Source organism: Sparus aurata, chromosome 10, assembly GCF_900880675.1.
Source record: "Sparus aurata chromosome 10, fSpaAur1.1, whole genome shotgun sequence".
NCBI classification, from domain to species: domain Eukaryota; kingdom Metazoa; phylum Chordata; class Actinopteri; order Spariformes; family Sparidae; genus Sparus; species Sparus aurata.
Window position 1 is genome coordinate 11,349,608 of NC_044196.1, and position 19,860 is coordinate 11,369,467.

The window sequence follows — 19,860 nt, forward strand, 5'->3', positions numbered from 1 at the left end:
TATACCAACATCAGGATTGATTTGAATAATATGACGTGAATTCTATATATCCTCATTCCTCGGATCACCTAAGTGTCTCATTCAAGCCATAAGTCAAAAGTCTTCAGTCATTTTTATCATTGAAACTATTGACGCAAACATGAAGAGCAATTTGTCCATGCTGGGGGCCAAGAAACAGTATTTTAAGATGATAAGTTTGCCGTCTGTGGACACACTTACCCACCACCCAGTTTCATTACCTCAAGTGCAATTACGTTATTGCATTTGATGTTTTTATTGCATTAAACTTTCTTCTACCAACACTGTATTACAATACAGTATATATAGACCGAGTATTTTGTAGCTTCATTTGTGCAGTGGTTTTTGAGAGAGACACCAATGTGATCTAAATGAGAAAAATCAAATATTTTCAAAAGTATAGTGTCGTGTAAAGTCTTCTTGTTTCTTATTTGTTCAAAGTGTCAAAAGTCACACAAGGTCATACACGGACAATGTCCATGAACAACAGACCTCCACTAAACATTAAATGTCTTCTTTCTGAGCCCAAAAACTTGGAGTGGAAATACCCCCTCCTGTCATTGTTTCATAGTCTCATCCAATCCTTACTCCTCCTCACCTCTGCTGACACAGGCATATTCCCCTGGAACTCCCCTTCTTCTTCTTTCTCATAACAACAGCTGCGCACAGCCGTGCCTGAAGCCAATAGCTCCTCTCTGTCCTTGGTAATTAAAAAAAAGACTGGTGCTTTCCTGAGAATACACAGTTAGCTTTTAGTAACTCTGACCTTAGTCTTCTAAAGAACCAAGTTTCCCTCTTTATATATCCCAGTATGTTCCATTACTCTTTGCACTGCATTTTTTTTTTTAAATAATAGAATAGAAGTTGTTTATTTGGTTACATGATTTCATTCTTCATTCAATCAAATGGTGCCAGCGATATCACCTCCCAAATCCCTTGTGCGTATGCAACAGTGAAGGCACCGTAAACAAAGGCAGATATGGAGGACAGGCAGATTAGGCCAGGGACATATTGTTTTTTCAACAGGGTGATGTCTCCAGGAATCAGGATTTGTGTGCCAAGAAACTGGGACCAGTTTGTGCACCACCAATGGGAGGGCTAAAGTCCAAACCACGGATTCTCCCCACCTTATTTACTTGATTGTCCAATAATAGTATTCATCCTATCTATATGATTGACCAATGACAATTCAACACATACATTGTAACAGCAATATATAATGCATTACATGCTGAAATTCTTCATCTTTTTCTGGGCGATTGGTTGCTTGGCTTTGCTGCCTGCGATTTTTCAAACAGAGAAACTCCTTGATCAAGCTTTTTGCTTAATAATACAATTCTTCCTAATAAATAGTTAACAGTATGTCGTAGTCTGTCTGCTCTATTAGTTTGTCTACTTTCACCTCTCAAACAAACGAACACGCCTGACAAGAGTAATACATATTTCAATCATCCATTGTGATTTCTTCACACTTGATTATTTCCTTTGACATCACAGCAATAATTACCAGTTATCATTTACCACTAACTGCTGTCGAAGTTGCAGGCAATACTGCAGCTCATCCCTCTGATGATCGGACTCAAATGGCTATATATAAACATATATATATATATCATAGATATATATATATATGTTTTTATGTATATATTGAATACCTGAGATTGTCTTCTTTATTATTTTATTTTATTGTCTAATATTTTATTTATATCTTTCTCTTTATCTCTTGTTTCCATTCATGCTATATTTCTATTTCTACTTAGCACGGAGCATCTGGAACCAAAACAATTCCCCCCCGGGGATTAATGAAGTATTCTATTTCTGATTAGGATTTTGATGATAACTACCTGCTATGATTGCGTTATACTACAATAATACAATAAAAGTTTTAGAACAGTGGGTCTCAGACAGCAGTAAGAATGGTGTCTAATGATGTCTAACAACATTAAGAGGACAACATTTTGTGGATAATATTTTTTGTTTCATGGAGTGAAATCAACAAATCCCTTGGTAAAAACAAACTAAACAAACAAAATTTGCATTTTAAATAGACAATAAATGCATATTAAACTTAACATTTCAGAAATGACTGGGGGAGTGCAGGTGATATTATTTACAAAATGTGGCTTGATGTTAACAAAATTGCCTCCAACCAGAAGATCTGAGCACAAGACTGGTTTCAGTGTGACACTGAATCAATGAATCGTGCTTTTACTCTGAAGGGCGGACCCGTACACCGGAAGTCTTCGCTGCTCTGTTGATGTGAGAAGATGGCCTCCTGGCTGCAGCACGAAGATGACTTACAGCTCCTCAGAGCTGCAAGATAACACACGAATAACGGAAGGTATGTAACAAACATGTCGTTATAAAACACGGAGCGGAATGTGACGCACTTAATACGTTGATAACTGCTCTAATTGTTAGTTTTAACCGGGCAATTTCTGAAGACTTTGTTAGCACCAGGCTAGGAGTTAGCACATGAAGTTAGTTTAGCCAGTGTTTGACCAGCGAGCTGCTAAAACACACTTCTCACAGCATTTTGAGGATTTTTTGCTTGTGTGTTATTGTGACATTGTGTTATTGTGTGATGTTGTCAGTCATGGCTCAGGTCTGTGGCTGTTCTCATACAGCTACACCACGTTTCAAGCTGCAAATCTGTTAAAAAGCACTGATTTACCAGATTTTGGTACCACATTTATCAGCACAGCATGTTGTAATCTGCATTGTTATGGAAAGAAAATCTGTCAGCTGAGAAAACAAGACAAATTACACTCATTACATCTTTGGTCACAGGAGACAAACTTAGCTTATATCTGTTATCCTAATATCTGCTCTAAATGTTGTTAAGGTTTTTAACACTTGTATCAACATGGGAGTGGACAGTTATTCTTACTTTATGGGAATGTATGTTATTATTATTGCAACAATCCAAAACAATGACAAATCCTGTCCAGAACATTCTCCAGAATATCTCAAAAAATGAAGTTTGTCTCATGAGCAGTTGTCCAGTCGTCTCCGTTACAAACTGTACAGTGTGGTCTGCCAACAAGTGGTATTTGAGACTGGACATACTCTGGTGGTGACTCATTTCTCATCGATAGTAAATGCAAATAACTTTGTTCTTGTTGAGAGAGCCATCTGGCAGGTATTTGAAGCTGAACTTGCCATTAAAAAGACCCTTCCCTTGATAAGTTTCTTCTCTATGAGGTTTGTTTTTTTTCTGTCATCCACAACGTTATTGCTCAATCGCTTCCTGATTTTGCTACAGAGCGTTAACTTTGGAAGCCCTATCAAAAACACATCCGTTTTATCATACTTCTCTTTAATCTCACTCTGTCTGAGATGACCTTTAGCCCCAGCTGCATTTTTTGTCACAAATCCTACTTTTTAAAAAATGTTTGATTGAAAAAGAACAACTTACAAAGATTTCAGGAAACGCAAACAGTAGCGTATGCAAAAAGAGAAAATAACGCAACATAAACAACATCAAATCAGGAGAATACAAATACATATATGTTCAAAAGATAATTTAAAACAAATGAGTACATTTATAGATCAGTAAAGATATGATTAGACAGGTTTTAGGGTAAACGATTTAGTACTTAAAGTGAAAATTTGGGAAGCGATGTGGGGAATTTTTGTTTGTGAGTGAAAATGTTGATGCAGTTGATCACATACTCAGGATTGCTATTATCTTGATTATAATAGTGACCAACACTATCTTCAAGGTCAAGAGGTTACACAATGTTAGTAGGCTCAAAAATATGAGATTCAAGGTCTCTCCAGAAGATTTCAGTTGTTTTACATTTTATTCTCATTGTCATTTTATGTAAAATTTTGAAATGTACTTCCTTAGTATTGTTTAGAATACAATAAGTTAAAATCAAGCCCTTCTCCAGTCCTCTTGGAACAGTCTCAGTATTTCTTGGAAAAATCCTGCGAACACGCTTGTTGTGACAATTTATATCTGTTAGTTCCAGTCTGTCGAACATAAGCAGCAACTACGTAGTGCTTATGGCAGAGATATCTTCATGATGTCACAAGGTCACAGAATTAAAGGTGGTGCTACTGTCGAGGCTTCTCAGGAGCAGTGTTTTCTGTGCAGACTTTATATGCACAAAAACCTACATTAAACTTTGAAGAAAAGGGAAAAAAAAGTGTCTTTAAGGTCTCCTTTAAGTCAAGATGTGTTAAGCGTTGTTGAGTTGTACATTTTTTAAGACAAATTGAGGTCAGCGTGTTATGTGTTTAATAACAATAGCAGGGTGGACATGGATACTAGTGATGGACCGATACATCGGCCGATTTTTGTGTTCTTTACGTGTATCGGCATCGGCCGATGTGGGCTGCTGTGTTCGCCGATCCGGCATTATTTACAGACATGCGTCCACAGGCAGCTCCGTGTTGCTGGAGATGCTGCAAGAAATGGCAAATCAGAAAACCAATCCAGTGTGGCAGCATTTTACACAGCACTGTTCTACCTCACCTGTTTTTAATATTTGTTATATTGTTTAGCCTACTTGTTCTTGTTCTACCTCACCTTTTTTAATTTCAATAAATGTTCCTTTTTTTTAAAATTGAGACTCTTAACGTTTGTTATCATCATTGTGTAATTTTTATGATGTAAAATGAGGGAGCAAAAGTAGTATCGGCTCCAAATATAAAAAAAAATCGGTATCGGCATCGGCCCTAAGAAATCCATATCGGTCGATCCCTAATGGATATGTAAGCGAGTGGAACACATCGCCATGTGTACATTTTATTCCACACATGTTATATTTTATTTATCATGATTTCCTGTTTCTGACTTGAGGATAGGGATTTCGCAAGGTGCAATATGTAAGAATTTGTTGTTAAAAACATCCCAAAATTACTTCAGATTATCAACAGAATGCAAATAACAGTTATGACGTTATCAGGATGGCTGTGTACTATGTCACAGAGATATCTACTGAAGTGTATGCTAACCACCTAGTTCAAAGCACCTGTGCTATCGATCTAATTCGCAGTCTGGGCAGCTATCTGCATGGCTAACTGAGCTAACTAGCTAATGCAGCTATAGTTAGAAGTAGTAAGTAGTAGTTAGAAAATCCTTTGATTGTTTTGTGTATCTATTTAACAGGTGGCCATTTCTTACATATTTCCCCTTTTCAATTATGAAATACGTAAGATTTTTTAAAATTAAAATATCGAACAACTGACGAATGCAATATTTTCTGTGTGTGTGTGCATATATATAAATGTTTTGTTGAGTTGTTTACTTTCATTACTATCAATGTTCAAGGTAACCAGCGCATTTCACTCAGTCGTCTTTCGCTATTACTTCTTCGAGAGAGAGTCAAAGAAAGAAGAAGTGGGCAAACAAGACTGAATGTAAAATAAATTAAACTTTAAAACATTACGTTGTCCTTGAGCATCTGTGCCTGAGTCACATCAAATAGATTTCCATCTGCAATGGTGGTTTATTAAATGGTGTGTTCACAACCAGCGAAGGGATTTTGGTGTCTTACTTGCTTGAGTTTGTCCGCAAATTCTTTTGTGTTGTAATGCTCGTAAAATTAAGATGAGTGTTTGAATTCAGGTCAGACTCTGACTGAAGTCAGCAGTCGGCAGAGACTCTGGTTCTCTCTCTGCTTTCCCTCACTTTAATATTACCTTCACGAAGTAAAGCACTTTTTCCTTCCTGCTCCTGTCAGCAGTCAACATTACAAAACACACTCATCTCAGTTGGTCGCTGCTGCAGTCAGCTCGATAAACAGGAGTAAAGATAAATCCACTTTTTCATCCCTAAAGTTAAAAAGTAATCTCTGAGCTCTGTTAGGCTACTTTTAAAAAGGTGATTTACAAAAAAAGATTCACTTAATCCCCTTTGTCTTTTGCAGATTTGGGTTTAGGTTAATATTAACAAAAGCCAAGGGGAGATAGTGTCAGCAGCTGATCCCAGTGACCAGCCCATTACACTGCCAATCAGTGTGGTTAGGCATGTAGGATTCAAAGATAAAGAATTGTTAAAAATCAAGCTAGCCAGGGTAGACATGCTAATGTCACTCCTCGGAAATGACTGCTGTTGGATTTACTTCTAGTATCAGTTGATCACCTTCGTTCACACAAGATTGGTGTCTGTAAGGTGCTACTATTGTAAAGCTACAGGTAAGCTAGCAGTGTCCTCTTTCAAGTTCTTGTTTTCAGATTTGCATTGGATGTGTGCAAGTAGGTAGGCTTGAAGATAAAAAACATACTGTAACAATTGCTGATCCTACTTTTGATGTTAGTGATAAAAAAATGTAAGATTAGTCTAGTAGATGTTCAGTTTAAAATTAAAACTGTGACACTCCTAGCTGTGATTCCACAAGGGTAGAGAAAGTTAGCTAGGTCATCAGGAAAATGGTGACAGGAGATATGTTTCCTGGTAAACTCTGTGGAGGAAGTTGGCTTCTGTGAGCAGTTAGGTTTGTTAGGCTGGTGTGCAAGCTTCCATCGCTGCCAACAGCTGAGAGATTGGAGAAGATATATCGGGGCAGTGAAACAGAGGGCTGATCTGTTCATTGCCGACAAGGTAGCTATTATTTCTGACAGTGGTATTTGAGATGTGTTGCTTACCCTAACACCTACATACATTTTCACTTGGGTGTTTTATATCAGACCTTACACTTAAGTTGCACTTTATTTTGCATGACTAGCCTGTTGCTGTTGCAAGGCATTGTTGTTATCTCTTTATCTGTACTTTGTTGCTTTTGCCTCTTCTGTTTTTTTCTTTCTTGCTAGTGAAGACCACGAGGTTCAATACAAGAATCTGAATGTGTATTCACAGGAGGCAGCAGAGAAGAATCTCAAGACACAACCTTCCACATAATGGATTTTACCCATCATAGAATCTGAGATCTAATAACCCCTTCCTTTGTTTTTTGACTTTTCAGCTTTTCTTTGCGATCGGAGCATTGTGCCTCTTCTCCTGTTCTAGGGCAACTAACAAGCCATCTACTCGGAGGGCTTCTAGGGAGTTTGCTCCTGATAAGTCAACAAGCTGTCTCCTTGTGGCTGGCTCAACTGAAAGCCCAGTTAGCACTGACGCAAATCAAAAACACTCTCGCTGTTGGCAGCTCTCACTGTTGGCAGCTCTCGTTGTTGGCAGCTACTAGACAACTGCTCCCCAAAAAACCTACAACACCTCTGACCCCCCAGCTCCTCAGCCATCAGTCTCCTTAACCTACTGCAGACAGCAAACACAATGTCCCATCAACTGTATGACCCCTTTGAGGCTGAGAACCAAAGTTCTCCTGAGGGGCAGTATGAACTCCAAGGTCCTCAGGTGGAATCGAACCCTTGGAGGGCATCCCCTCGTCTCGGACCTGAGTCCAGTTTCAGTTCTTCCGGACTTTCTTCTACTATTCCTGACAACACCAGAGGAATTTTCTCATCACCGATGTCTCAGTTGATGAACTATGGACCTGACCAGAGACGGGCCAGAATGGATGAGAATAGAGAAAGAACTATTGAGATGCATATTAGCAGGGCCAGACAGGAGGTGAAGCCTCTTGGCAAACCCATGCATCAGTCCATAGATGAGGGCACTGGTTGTACCGGCCTTCAAAGGAATGAGTTTGGCTCCTCAAGTACAAGGATGACCTCCCACCCGATGTCCTCATCATCTTCCTCTCTAGGACATAGACCTTCTGATGTTGAAAGTGGCAGAAGCTCCTGGGACTGGTTGTTGAACTACCAAAAGCCAACTGCTGATGACTCTAAATTGTATTCATCATCCAAGCATGATTTACAGTCCATTCCGGGATTAGGTGTTGAAGACTGTCCAGTGCCAGACAAACTTGCGGCCCCTGCAGAGTCCAGTAAACCCAAGTACACATCTGAATCCGCTGTTAACATCATTCAAAACTTTGGGCTTGAAAAAGAGGACTTGGAACATCTCATCTCCTACCCTGATGACCAGATGACTCGAGAGAACATGCCATACATTTTGCGACAAATCCGTATCCAGAAGGCCAAGAGGGCTACAACTGCAGGGCAGTCAAAACCTTACCCTGTACCCCAGTCCACCAGAAGTGTGTGTGGAATGGACAGTCACACTTTGAGCACTTCTGGGGAGTCAGCGATGCGCCTGAAAAAAATCACGTCGGCTGTTCTCAAGCCAACTAAAGTGATTGACTATGGACATACTGGCAGATATACAGGAGGGGCTGGAAATGAGATTGGACGGACTGACAGTAAAGCAAACAGTGGTGGGGGTGGAAATATGTTGCTGATGGACACTTGTGATACTAGCAAAAACAGTCGAGGACCCCTACAAAAACATACAACCGAAGTGAAAAGCAGTGCCTTGGGTTCTTCCTGTCATCAGGCAAGTTCTGTTGTCAGCAGCTCTTCAGACAGTTCAGCACTGAGCTTTGGTGGTACCCCAAGCCATGATCAGACCAAACAATTGCAGACCCAACCAAGCCAGCCCCTCCAAACACTCCTCAAGCTATTCTCTGTGCCAAAGAAAGACACGGACCTCAGAGTTGTCAGGTCTGAAGCTTCCAAACCTGTTACTTCGAAAGAATCAACGTCTGATCAACAGTCAGTGGTGAAAACCCAACCACCCACCAATCTACTCCGTGGTGTGGATCCCTGCCGACCTGGCCTTGTGCTCATTGGCAGTAATGCCAACAGTGGCACTAAAGATCAGAGTAAAACCCGAAGTCATGGTTCAAAATTCGCTGAGCAGATGAAAAAGCAGCAGAGTCAGGAGCATATGAAAAAGCGGCAAAGTCAGCAGCAGATGCAGAAGCAACCAGTGGATGAAAAATCAAAGCAACAGAAGCAGCAGGCACTGCAGCAGCTAGTTTCACAGGCAGGACAAGTGATGTGGCCTCCAGTTTTTTCTGCGGTCAAATCAGTTCCTCCTGTTGCTAGCGTACCTGGCATCACCGATGCCACACGGGCCATGCAACATCCGGTGTTTATCCCAGGTGGTCCTCGCCACATTGTTATTCCACCAGTTCTGCCTCAGCCAATCTCAGCCCAGATGAGCTTCAATCACACTACGATGCCCACTTCTCACTGGCAGCCTCCAGCAAACGTGGCAGTCTTCAAGGGTCTGCCAACACTGGCCATGATGCAGGACTATGCAGCTGCCTCACCAAGAATCTTTCCACATACCTGTTCTCTGTGTTACAAAGATTGTACTCAAATGAAGGTGAGTGGAAGAATGCACTCTGTTCTCTTTAGCTTTATCTGTTTCTTTCAATATATAAATTGTTATTCTTTTTGATTATAAAGTGTCAATTTTAAGTGTTTTGTTTTTTATTTCGTGGAGATGTAATCGTACAACATTCATTTAATGTTCTTTAAAAATCCAACAAAAACGGCTTACTTTTGTTAACCCCTCTTTGGAGATTACATTTTTTTTTCACTTGAACATGGACAAACAGGAACTTTTACGGATTTCCGTGCAGTAAGGGGATCTCCAGCCCCAGCTCCAGACTCCATACTGACTAGTTTGACCTTGACTTAAGCCGGCTAAAAGCTGGTTCCCATGCCATGTCCCCATAGACTGAACTACTGCTGCCCCAAAAGTGTTCAATAACCTATTTAAAAAGATTTGGGTAAAATACTCTGTTTTCTGTTGGATCAGTGATTAGTTGTGAAATTCTTGTAAGGAGCCTGTCACTTTATTTAAGTTACAAATCAAAACAAGCTTTGATGGTAAACTTTGTGAGAGACTGTAAACATTTTGTTACAAACCATATGTTTCTGATATTCAGTTTGTAATTCAGGATTACAGAGACTGATTTACATTTGAATTGAATGATTTCAAACCTGTCTAGAAAACCATTGTCTAGTTCACCTGAAGAAATCATTGATGTGTAATGGCTAATGTGAGATTTACGATGCTTAATGACTGTGGCAGTATAAAATGATGAAATGCTGTTAATTTCTGTGAATGTTACTGAGAACTGACCCAAGCGCTCTGAAGACGTGACAAGGAAGAATCAGCAAATCTGAAAAACTTGTGCAGCAGAGGATGACAGAAGATGGCTACTACGCTTCGGGCCCAGTTTTTTCTTTGGGGGTGGGGGGGAGTTTGTCCCACAATGTATATTCAGGTTGATTTTTTTTTATATATAATTGTTAAGTGAATGTATAATTTTGTATATTTTATCACCCGTCAGAGCTGTCGAGGGTGCATTTTGTTACTTTAATTAGTTTAATGTATAACAGTAGCTATATTTTTGTTGTAATATTATTACAAACTTTGTTTTGCGTATTCTAATGTGCTTTTGTGTCCCAACAAGGAACTTTATTCACTACTAAAATTACTCTAGACTCAGCAGAGATTTTGTATTTTTATGACCTGTTGATTATTTTCCCCCTTTTGGGACAATAACTTTAACATATTTGTGGATTAAAAAAAACAAAAACAAACACACATTTTTTTTCCTCCTCTCCCTACTTTTTTTTATCCTCATGAGTATACTCCACGTCTCAGCTTTTTGTCCCTATCCATACCTTTCACCTCTGCAGAAAGAATGTTTGGATGTCTGTAACTAGCACTCTTGTATTGCTTATATTTCATGATAAGGACTTGTTACCCTTGAACTCAAGTTGACTATAAAGTCAGCTGTGATTACAGAGGAAGGAGTTGACCATGTACTGTGTCACCTGTGTGATTTTGTACACATGCTATATGTGTTTTTACAACAGCAAAGCCATGAAGATTGAACTTTTTTCCCATCTGCTCCTTACTTGGGGCGAAAGTTGTTTGTTTTTGGATGAATGCTGTTGGTTGAAGATTTAAAGAAATGTGTTGTGTTGTGCTTTCAAGATTAAAGGAACTTTCAAGGCTTCTGTAATGTAGAATATAATGTCCGTGTTGTCAATTACAAACAGTAGTTGAGATACTGAAGCTGGTGGCAGTGTTGATAACAATGAGGCCTATCTAAATGCTTTGTCTGTGATTCTGACTTTTAGGATTGGATCTCCCACCAGAACACCAACCTTCACCTTGAGAGCTGCACCCGTCTTCGAAAACAGTCAGTCTTTTTGTTTATAACTTTCTCTTTTATAGATTTTGTTTATCAGAATTACTTTTTTATATTCAATGTAATACTGTTGGGGAATTGCCCACCATGGATGTGCCAAAATACTGTTTTGGAATCACTGGACAGAAAAAGTGATGGCATAGCTCATTGTCTATTAAAACCCCTATTGTTGGAAGGCTAGTGGAAAATGCCACAGACATCATAAAATGTTTGAGTGTGTTCTTCAAGAAATCTCCTGTTGTTTTTTAGTAGTGTCCGACCAATAGGGATTTTTTGGCCCGATAACGATAGCCGATATTAAAGGGGGTGCAATCACCGATAGCCGATATGCAACCGATATAGTGAGTTTTTGAGCTGGAATGAAAACAGGCTTTGGATTGTGCATAGATTTTGCACCAATATGATTATGCAATAGTACAGTCACAGTGACAATAGTACAGACAGATGCTTTCTTAAACCAATGTCTTTATTCAAGACTTTTAACATTTAACAGACTTTTTTAAAATGACATTTAACATTTGAACTTGTTCAGTCAAGCTGAGAAAAAGTTCAGATTGGCACACAAACAAAAATAAAATAAATAATGTAGCAGAACTTTCGAATTTTTTAGTCAAGTTCTGCAGAATGATACAATTTCTCTTATGTCTTGTTATTGACTTTTAAAAGCATCATCCAAATACTACTGTTTTTGACTTTCACAACAGAATGCGGCTTCTTTGCTCTTTTATAAGTTTGGTTTGTATTGTTCTTTTTTCCACAGATACCCTGACTGGGATGGGGAGATAGCAGTTGTGCCCAGGTAAATTTCTTTTGGAGACACTGTTTATATAAATTTTGCACGTTGTGTAAAAGCAGACTGCCCTTTTTGAATCTGCCTTTTAAGCATGACCAGAATTGGCCACCTTCATACTCATACACAATGGAGATAAGTTGATGGACCTCTATATTAGTTATGTCCAGTGACCGTTCAAAGACGGTATTATCGGTCTGATTTAAGGCAAACTTAAGTTTTATATCATATTTTTTTGTGCATTGCTCTTTTTAGGACTGCAGGTAAAGATGCCAAGCTCTCAACCTCGACCTCTGCATCGACTGGCCAGCATCGTCGGCCTAAAACAAGGCATGGGAGTCACTCTCGCTCCCATTCTGATTCTCACTCCCGCTCGTCCAGCCCCCCGCACCACCATGCCTTGGAGGGTAGAAGGGAGAGACGCAGTAGCCCATCACGATCGCCGCAAAGTTCCAGATACAAGCGCAGGTCTGTCACACATAAATTCTGTTATGAGGAATTACATAGGTGAGAAGAACAGATACCTCTCACCACCAGGTTTTGAAATTATCGGTAACAAGTTAATTAAATTGTAAAATGCTTGTAACCATACTTTCACCAGGTCTCGGTCTCGTTCTCGTTCTCACTCCCCTTGGTATGATGACCTGACCTCTTTCCACTATCAGTCACGTTCAAGGAGCTCTGAAAGAAGATCCTCACCGAAGAGAAAAGATGAGAGGCGATCATCCCAAAGGAGATATGAGAAGAGATGGTCGCCACCAAGGAGGGGTGAGGAGAGACGATCGCCAACAAGGAGGGGTGAGGAGAGACGATCGCCACCAAGGAGGGGTGAGGAGAGACGATCGCCACCAAGGAGGGGTGAGGAGAGACGATCGCCACCAAGGAGGGGTGAGGAGAGACGATCGCCACCAAGGAGGGTTGATGAGAGACGATCGCCACCAAGGACAGTCAACGAGCGACGATCGCCACCAAGGAGGGTTACCCAGAGACGATTTCCACCAAGGAGGAGTGAAGAGAGAAATTCACCACCAAGGGGGAGCCGTGAGAGCCAATCATCCAGAAAAGGATCTACCCCTCAACAAAAGAAGTCAAACAGTGCAAAAATACTGGCTAAGAAACTACTGAAGAAATCAGGTTTGAGAAATTGCAATCACTTTAAGACCTTCATGCTTTTAATCTTCTTTTCATCTTTCTAATCATATCTGCACTTGTTATATAATGATCAGCCCTAACATTACTACTGACAGTTGAAGGGAATATATTAGATCATTATCAGACAATGCAATGTTTTGCTGGGAAACCTTGGTTCCTGGCATTTATGTGGTTGCCACCTGTCAGTCAAGTTCGACCCAAACACAGTGACACCAAAGTACATGGAACTGGATTTGACAAATAGCTCAAGTCATCAACGTGGACTGGCATCTTGGCTTTTGCTAGATGTCCAATCCTTGGAGGTTCCACTGTAGATCATACTTCGCTCTGAGGCATTAACACAAGACCCCTGCTGTGTCCTGAGTTTTGTGGCACCAGGGTGTTGGTGGCAGATCCTTTGAGTCCTGTGGGTTGCATGGCAGGGCCTCCATGGTTTGAACTTGTTCTGGGTGCTTGAACCTATTGAGATCTGGGGCATTTGGAGACCAGGTCCACACTGTGAGCTCTGTAATGTTCCTCAGGCTTTTCCTGAGCAGTTTTTATCATGTGGCAAGGCACATTGTCCTGCTTGGGGGGGCCACTACCAAGGCTGACATTTGCCTAAAACGATTGCCAACATGAAGGAGTTTAACAGTTGAATATTCTGCAATATTTGGTGGCGCATTGGTTTGCAGTGTTGCCTAACAGCAAGACGGTCCTGGTGGTTCGAATCCTGGCTTGGGCAAAGCCTTTATATATGGAGTTTACGACTTCCCCCCATGCTCGCGTGGTTATCCTCTGCATGCTGTACAATGACTGCCCAGTGATGAGAATGAGAGAACCAGTTTCACTACGTTGTATGATTGTTTGTTATATACAAAGATTGTTCTCCTTGGTCTTGTTCCTCCTATGATAGAGACTTGGTATGAAACCACCAAAATGCAATTTTTCTGACACCTTTTTCTTCTCGGTCTCCCTAGCTGTCCGTTCTCTGTCAACACAGTCTGACCTGGAGACCATGGTCAAAACTCTGGCCCCTGCTTTACTTGCGGAGCTCGCCAAGATGAAGTCCTCCTCTTCCTCCTCTACAGCCAAGAAAAAGTGTACTGCAAAGCCCTCTAAAGGAAAGCCCGGCCTGAAGAAGAAGAGTGAGGCAAGTTCTGCCACAAAAACTAAGGTTGGTGTTTGTGTACCTGTATATCAGGAAATTTGGCAACCGTTTTATCATCTTGTAAACTGTCTTTCTCCTGTCATTTTTAAATGGATGGATGAATGAATAAATGTATCCACAGAAAGCTTTGATTAAAGCCTAAACATCCAATTATATTTAATTGTAAGGACATTTTAAACACGTTACATATTTCTCTTCCTCACAACTTTAGAACACAACCCGTTACAGTAGTTTTATTTGGTCTAAGTTTGTGTTTTTCCCTCTATTTTTGTTTAGGTTGTCTGATTGTCTGTTGTAGTGTGGTAGTGTGGTAAAGCTGTCAATTATCTGATTAATCTAACACAACATATCTCAATTTGTTTGTTTATAGTTGACTGTTTCTATGAAGAGGCCTCCTAAAAAGTAAGATTATGTTTCACACAGACCTCTTTTTAACAGCGACTGGTTCATTGTACTGTATCTTGTATGGCAATGTATCAGTATAAATATTCAATTGCTTTCTTAATTTGCATGCTCAGTAAGAAGAAGAAACCTCAATTCATATATTCAGAATTGGCTATAATTTCTGACAGGGGATCGACACAATATTAAAAACACCTCTGCAATTTCATGTATTGTCCAGAAATACACAAAGAGAGATTTTATCACTACCTTTTTGTACAAAATATTCTGTCCATTCCCTGTAAAGGAAAACGCATTGAAGAAAAATTGTCCTAGGAGGGTTTGATCATATAGGCAAGAATTTATAAAAACATTAAAACTGGGGCCTGGACTTTTCATCTTTTACATTGATCATGACCAATATAACTCTATTATGTTCACAGAAAACGTGTCGGAGCCGTCCCATCCGCCTTTCCCTCTAGAAAGGTTCTTCTCCCTACACCTAACGTGCCTCAACTTTACAGTTCACCAAGACCTTCACCCTCTGGAGCCCAAACAGCTACAACATGGAAACCTACCACTCAGAAGATTCCAACTGTAGGCTCAGTTAAAGCACGAACGGCTGTCATTAACTCACAAGTCTTGGGCCTCAAAGCGAAAAAGATCTTAACAAAACGGATATCTCAAACGGTGAAAGCAAGACAGTTCCAAAATTTGGTGACAGTTTTTGAACCTAATTATCTAGCAAAACATGACAAAGCCAATGATGCTGAAGACGCAGAAACTTTGCAGCTTGAAGTTGGAAGTGGTGCTCATGGCAAAGGGGACAAACCTTGTGTGATTCAACCGACAACCGGTGAGACCCTGTTCACAGAAACAAAAATGACGCAAAATGGTATGTTGGAAACTGAATGACAAAGTCAGTTTAAATGTGATGATTGTAAAACATGTTTAACATCTTGATCAGAATGTCCCTCTTGTTTTGGAATCAAGATTGTTTAATTTCTATTTCAATTGAAAAGCACTAAACTTGTATAAAATATTGTGTTTCCATAGATTATTTACAGCGCCTCCATCTTACCTGCAAGCCTGTCATTACAAACAACACATTCAGTTACACAGAACATTATTCCAAATTACGAAGTACTTCTGTTCATCTTCTTTAAAGATACTGTGACTGCAGTGAAGACCCAAATGGATGAAGCACCAGTGAGCCTGACCATTGGGAAAGTGCTAGAAAAACCATCAACTTCAGGCGCCTCACCAGAAAATTCAGAAGACAAACCTTGTGGGATTCGACCGACAACCAGTGAGACCTTGTCGACAGAAACAAAAATGAAGCAAAATGGTATGTTGGAAGCTGGATGGATGACAAAGTCAGTTTAAATGTGGCATGTGAGGATTGTAAAACATGTTTAACATCTTAGTCAGAATGTCCCAATTGTTTTGGAATCAGGATTGTTTAATTTCTATTTCTAACTTGTGAAATAATTATGTTTAAATAGGATTATTTACAGCTCCTCCATCTTATCTGCAAGCCTGTCATTACAAACAACACGTTCAGTTACACCGAACATTATTCCAAATTAAGAAGTACTTCATTTCATCTCCATAAAAGATGCTGTGACTGCAGTGAAGACCCAAATGGATGCAGCACCAGCGAGTCTGACCATTGGGGAGATGGTAGAAAAACTTTCATCTACAGGTGCCGTACCAGAACATTCAGAACACAAACCTTGTGTGATTCAACCGACAATCAGTGAGACCCTGTCAACAGAAACAAAAATGACGCAAAATGGTATGTTGGAAGCTTGATGGATGACAAAGTCAGTTTAAATGTGGCATGTGAGGATTGTAAAACATGTATAACATCCTAAACAGAATGTCCCAATTGTTTTGGAATCAGGATTGTTTAATTTCTATTTCAATTGAAAAGCACTAAACTTGTATAAACATTTTTTTCCATAGGATTGTTTACAGTTGCTCCATCTAACCTGCAAGCCTGTCATTACAAACAACACATTCAGTTGCACAGAACATTATTCCAAATTAACGTTTCACCTTCTTTAAAGATCCTGTGACTGCAGTGAAGACCCAAATGGATGCAGCACCAGCAAGCCTGACCATCGGGGAGATGTTAGAAAAACCATTAACTACAGGTTCTATACCAGAAAATTCAGTAGACAAACCTTGTGGGACTCGACCGACAACCAGTGAGATCCTGTTGACAGCAATAAAAATGAAGCAAAATGGTAGGTTGGAAGTTGGATAAATGAAAAAGTTAGTTTAAATGTTGCATGAGAGGGTTGTACAACATATTTAACATCTTATTCAGAATGTCCCAATTGTTTTGGAATTAGGGTTATTTAATTTCTATTTCAATTGAAAAACACTAAACTTGTAAAAATATTGTGTTTCCATAGGTTTATTTACAGCTCCTCCATCTAACCCGCAAGCCTGTCATTACAAACAACACTTTCAGTTACATAGAACATTATTCTCAATTAAGAAGTACTTATGTTCATCTTCTTTAAAGATGCTGTGACTGCAGTGAAGACACAAATGGATGCAGCACCAGCGAGCCTGACCATTGGGGCGATGGTCGAAAAACCATCAACTACAGGTGCTGTGCCAGAACATTCAGTAGACAAACCTTGTGGGACTCGACCGACAACCAGTGAGACCCTGTCAACAGCAACAAAAACGAAGCAAAATGGTATGTTGGAAGCTGGATTAATGACAAAGTCAATTTAGATATGGCATGTGAGGATTGTAAAACATGTTTAACATCTTAATCAGAATGTCACAATTGTTTTGGAATCAGGGTTGTTTAATTTCTTCACTAAACTTGTAAAAAAAATTGTGTTTCCATGAGATTATTTATAGCTCCGCCATCTAACTTACAATCCTGTCATTACAAACAAACACGTTCAGTTACACAGAACATTATTCCAAATTAAGAAGTACTTCTGTTCATCTTTCTTTAAAGATCTTGTGACTGCAGATAAGACCCAAATGGAGGTAGCACCAGCGAGCCTGACCATTGGGGAGATGCTAGAAAAACACCTGTCTCTACAAATGATACGTAAGAAATCCAAGAAAGAGACTGTTTGTCACAAATGTCATAACTTGATCATAATTTTTAAGTTCTCTTTCTTTTTTTTCTCTTTACACATTCCATTTCTCTCTTCTACAGCGTCCTTCAACCTCTCCTTCCCTCCAAATGTAAGTCCGATCACTTGTACGAAGTTCGACAGTATTTATACATGAAGTTTCCGGAAAGATATAAATTAATGTTGGAGATAATTCTGTAAAATAATTCTCAAACTGTTTTGAGTATTTTAAAGTTTTGTATTTTCCTGATTTAACTTTTGTTAACAAGTGTGTTGATAAAGATAAAAATAGAAATCAAGAGTTTACAAGGTGTGTAAATGCTGTTTATACATGCACTTGAATCACACTAACTGAAACCATCATTAGTCCTCATTAATGTGACCCATTGGTCTGCTTTTTTTCTTAATTTTTTGCAGTTTTATCATCTTCGAGATCAAGAGTTTCTCATATGTGGACTGCCGGCGTATAATGATGGCTACTACACGGAGGATGACCTTGCCAAACTGCTCATTCCACTGGGATTTAAATATGAATATGACAAAATCTATGTCGTTCCTCAGAAAAGACTGGTACACACCATTTTATAAATCTGCATTAGTTTGGTTTAATAATCCAGTGTTAAGTCCTTGAATTTTTTTTTTTAAAGTTTCATTGCCTTGCGAAATCACGTCTTGATACCCTTAGGAGACTGAATTTAACCACATAAAGGATGTGGTTAAAAGGGATGTTTAAAGATTAAATTAAAGGAACTCATGTTTGTTTCTGGTTTTCCTCTCAGGCCTTCGTCAAGATGTCGACAGAAATGGTAGAACATGACGTACGGGATGCAGATAAGAAAAACGTTTTTTTCAAAGGGTTTCAACTCCGTTTCCGTGTTCTAAGCCAAGGCTTTGAAATGAAACCGGTGAGTGTGTACACTGTGGGCACTATTTTAACTGATAGATTTTTATAGATGTCCATTAAGTTCAAGAGCCAACAAACGCAGAGCTTAACATTTCGAGTTAAAAACATGGAGGAGCTGATTGTGTAAAGCTGATTTTGACCTGTATTGTATCTCCCCTCACCAGTATCTTTACATTTTAACAATACCTACTCTGTTTCTGTTTTAGCTTGGTTTTTACAAATCGCTGATGAAGCTGATGAAGTCTGTAAGTAGTACACACACCAACACACACGTGCTTACTACCAAGTAATAGATCTCCAATTTCTAACATAATGGTAAATTGTTTATTGATTTTTCATTTAACAACCCTAGTCATAACCTAGGGTTGTTAGATGAAAGTGTTTTGAATGGTTTTTAAACACGTTCCTTATTCTCAAAGTGTGTACATACTGAGTGGAAGGCAGCAGATATGACATCCTCTGTGAATCTGTTGGTTCCTAATGCATACTGGTTTTTAAGAACAGTTCTTAGAACAGTGTTTCTTTGGTTGCCCTGGTGGTCCGGTTGATTGAACCTGTCCAATGCGCAGAGGCTGTGTCCTCGTCGCTGCGGTCCAGGGTCCAGTCTCCAGCCTGTAGCCCTACATGTCAATCCCTCTTTCTTTTTCTCCGTTTCCTGTTGCGCATTGCTTCGAATTTTGCCATTTTGTCAATAAATATTTAGTTTCCTAAAGGAATTAAAAACGTCAAAAAATCTGTGGAAATCTCTGCACGTTAGGGGTGAGGAGGAAAACCAGTGTTGAATCTCTATAGACAGATCTAGATCCATCCATACATACCTACATATGTATGTGTAACAAGCAGTGCAGTTGTTTGTGTCTGTGTCCTATTGTTAACTCTTTGGTTTGGGTGTTTCACTTCCTGTCCTTGATGCAGCCGTTGGTTGATGATGGTCCGAGAACAATCTTCATCAACAACATTTCGTCGGGTGACATCAGGAACCTCAGAGAAACTTTGAAAGAGATGTTTTCTTTGAGGAACTACCTGCCTCTCCTCAACAAGGTAGTAAAAAACACATGTGTTTAAGTGGCGTTAAAACAGACTTCCTCTTCCTCTTGCTTGTCATGTATGTGTGTGCTTGTGTGTTTCAGGTGTTTATTGAATTTGAGTCTGTTCAAGATGCTGATCGGTTTCAAGTTTGGTACAGTCCAGTCCAACAAGAGTTTGGACATGAAGTCCATAGGCTGAAAACACCAGACAGCAGCTGTACATTAACATGTAAGTGTTGGAAGAGGGAGAAGGAACACTAATAAAATAAAATACTGTCATTATTCTTAATC

At 39.6% G+C, this 19,860-nt stretch overlaps 1 protein-coding gene across 1 annotated transcript in view; it reads left to right on the plus strand.

Annotated features, from left to right (window-relative positions):
- Positions 1 to 2,264: 2,264 nt before the first annotated feature.
- The window catches only part of LOC115589127 (uncharacterized), a 28,303-nt gene continuing 10,707 nt past the window's right edge, over positions 2,265 to 19,860 (plus strand). The window contains 20 exon segments of the mRNA XM_030429853.1: positions 2,265 to 2,359; positions 6,933 to 9,205; positions 10,981 to 11,042; positions 11,812 to 11,850; positions 12,097 to 12,309; positions 12,443 to 12,975; positions 13,953 to 14,149; positions 14,514 to 14,545; positions 14,968 to 15,419; positions 15,693 to 15,872; positions 16,143 to 16,322; positions 16,597 to 16,776; positions 17,061 to 17,240; positions 17,514 to 17,609; positions 17,721 to 17,749; positions 18,055 to 18,207; positions 18,417 to 18,542; positions 18,748 to 18,786; positions 19,457 to 19,582; positions 19,672 to 19,798. Of these exon segments, the coding sequence (XP_030285713.1) occupies positions 7,244 to 9,205; positions 10,981 to 11,042; positions 11,812 to 11,850; positions 12,097 to 12,309; positions 12,443 to 12,975; positions 13,953 to 14,149; positions 14,514 to 14,545; positions 14,968 to 15,419; positions 15,693 to 15,872; positions 16,143 to 16,322; positions 16,597 to 16,776; positions 17,061 to 17,240; positions 17,514 to 17,609; positions 17,721 to 17,749; positions 18,055 to 18,207; positions 18,417 to 18,542; positions 18,748 to 18,786; positions 19,457 to 19,582; positions 19,672 to 19,798 (4,906 nt within the window). The 5' untranslated portion in view covers positions 2,265 to 2,359; positions 6,933 to 7,243.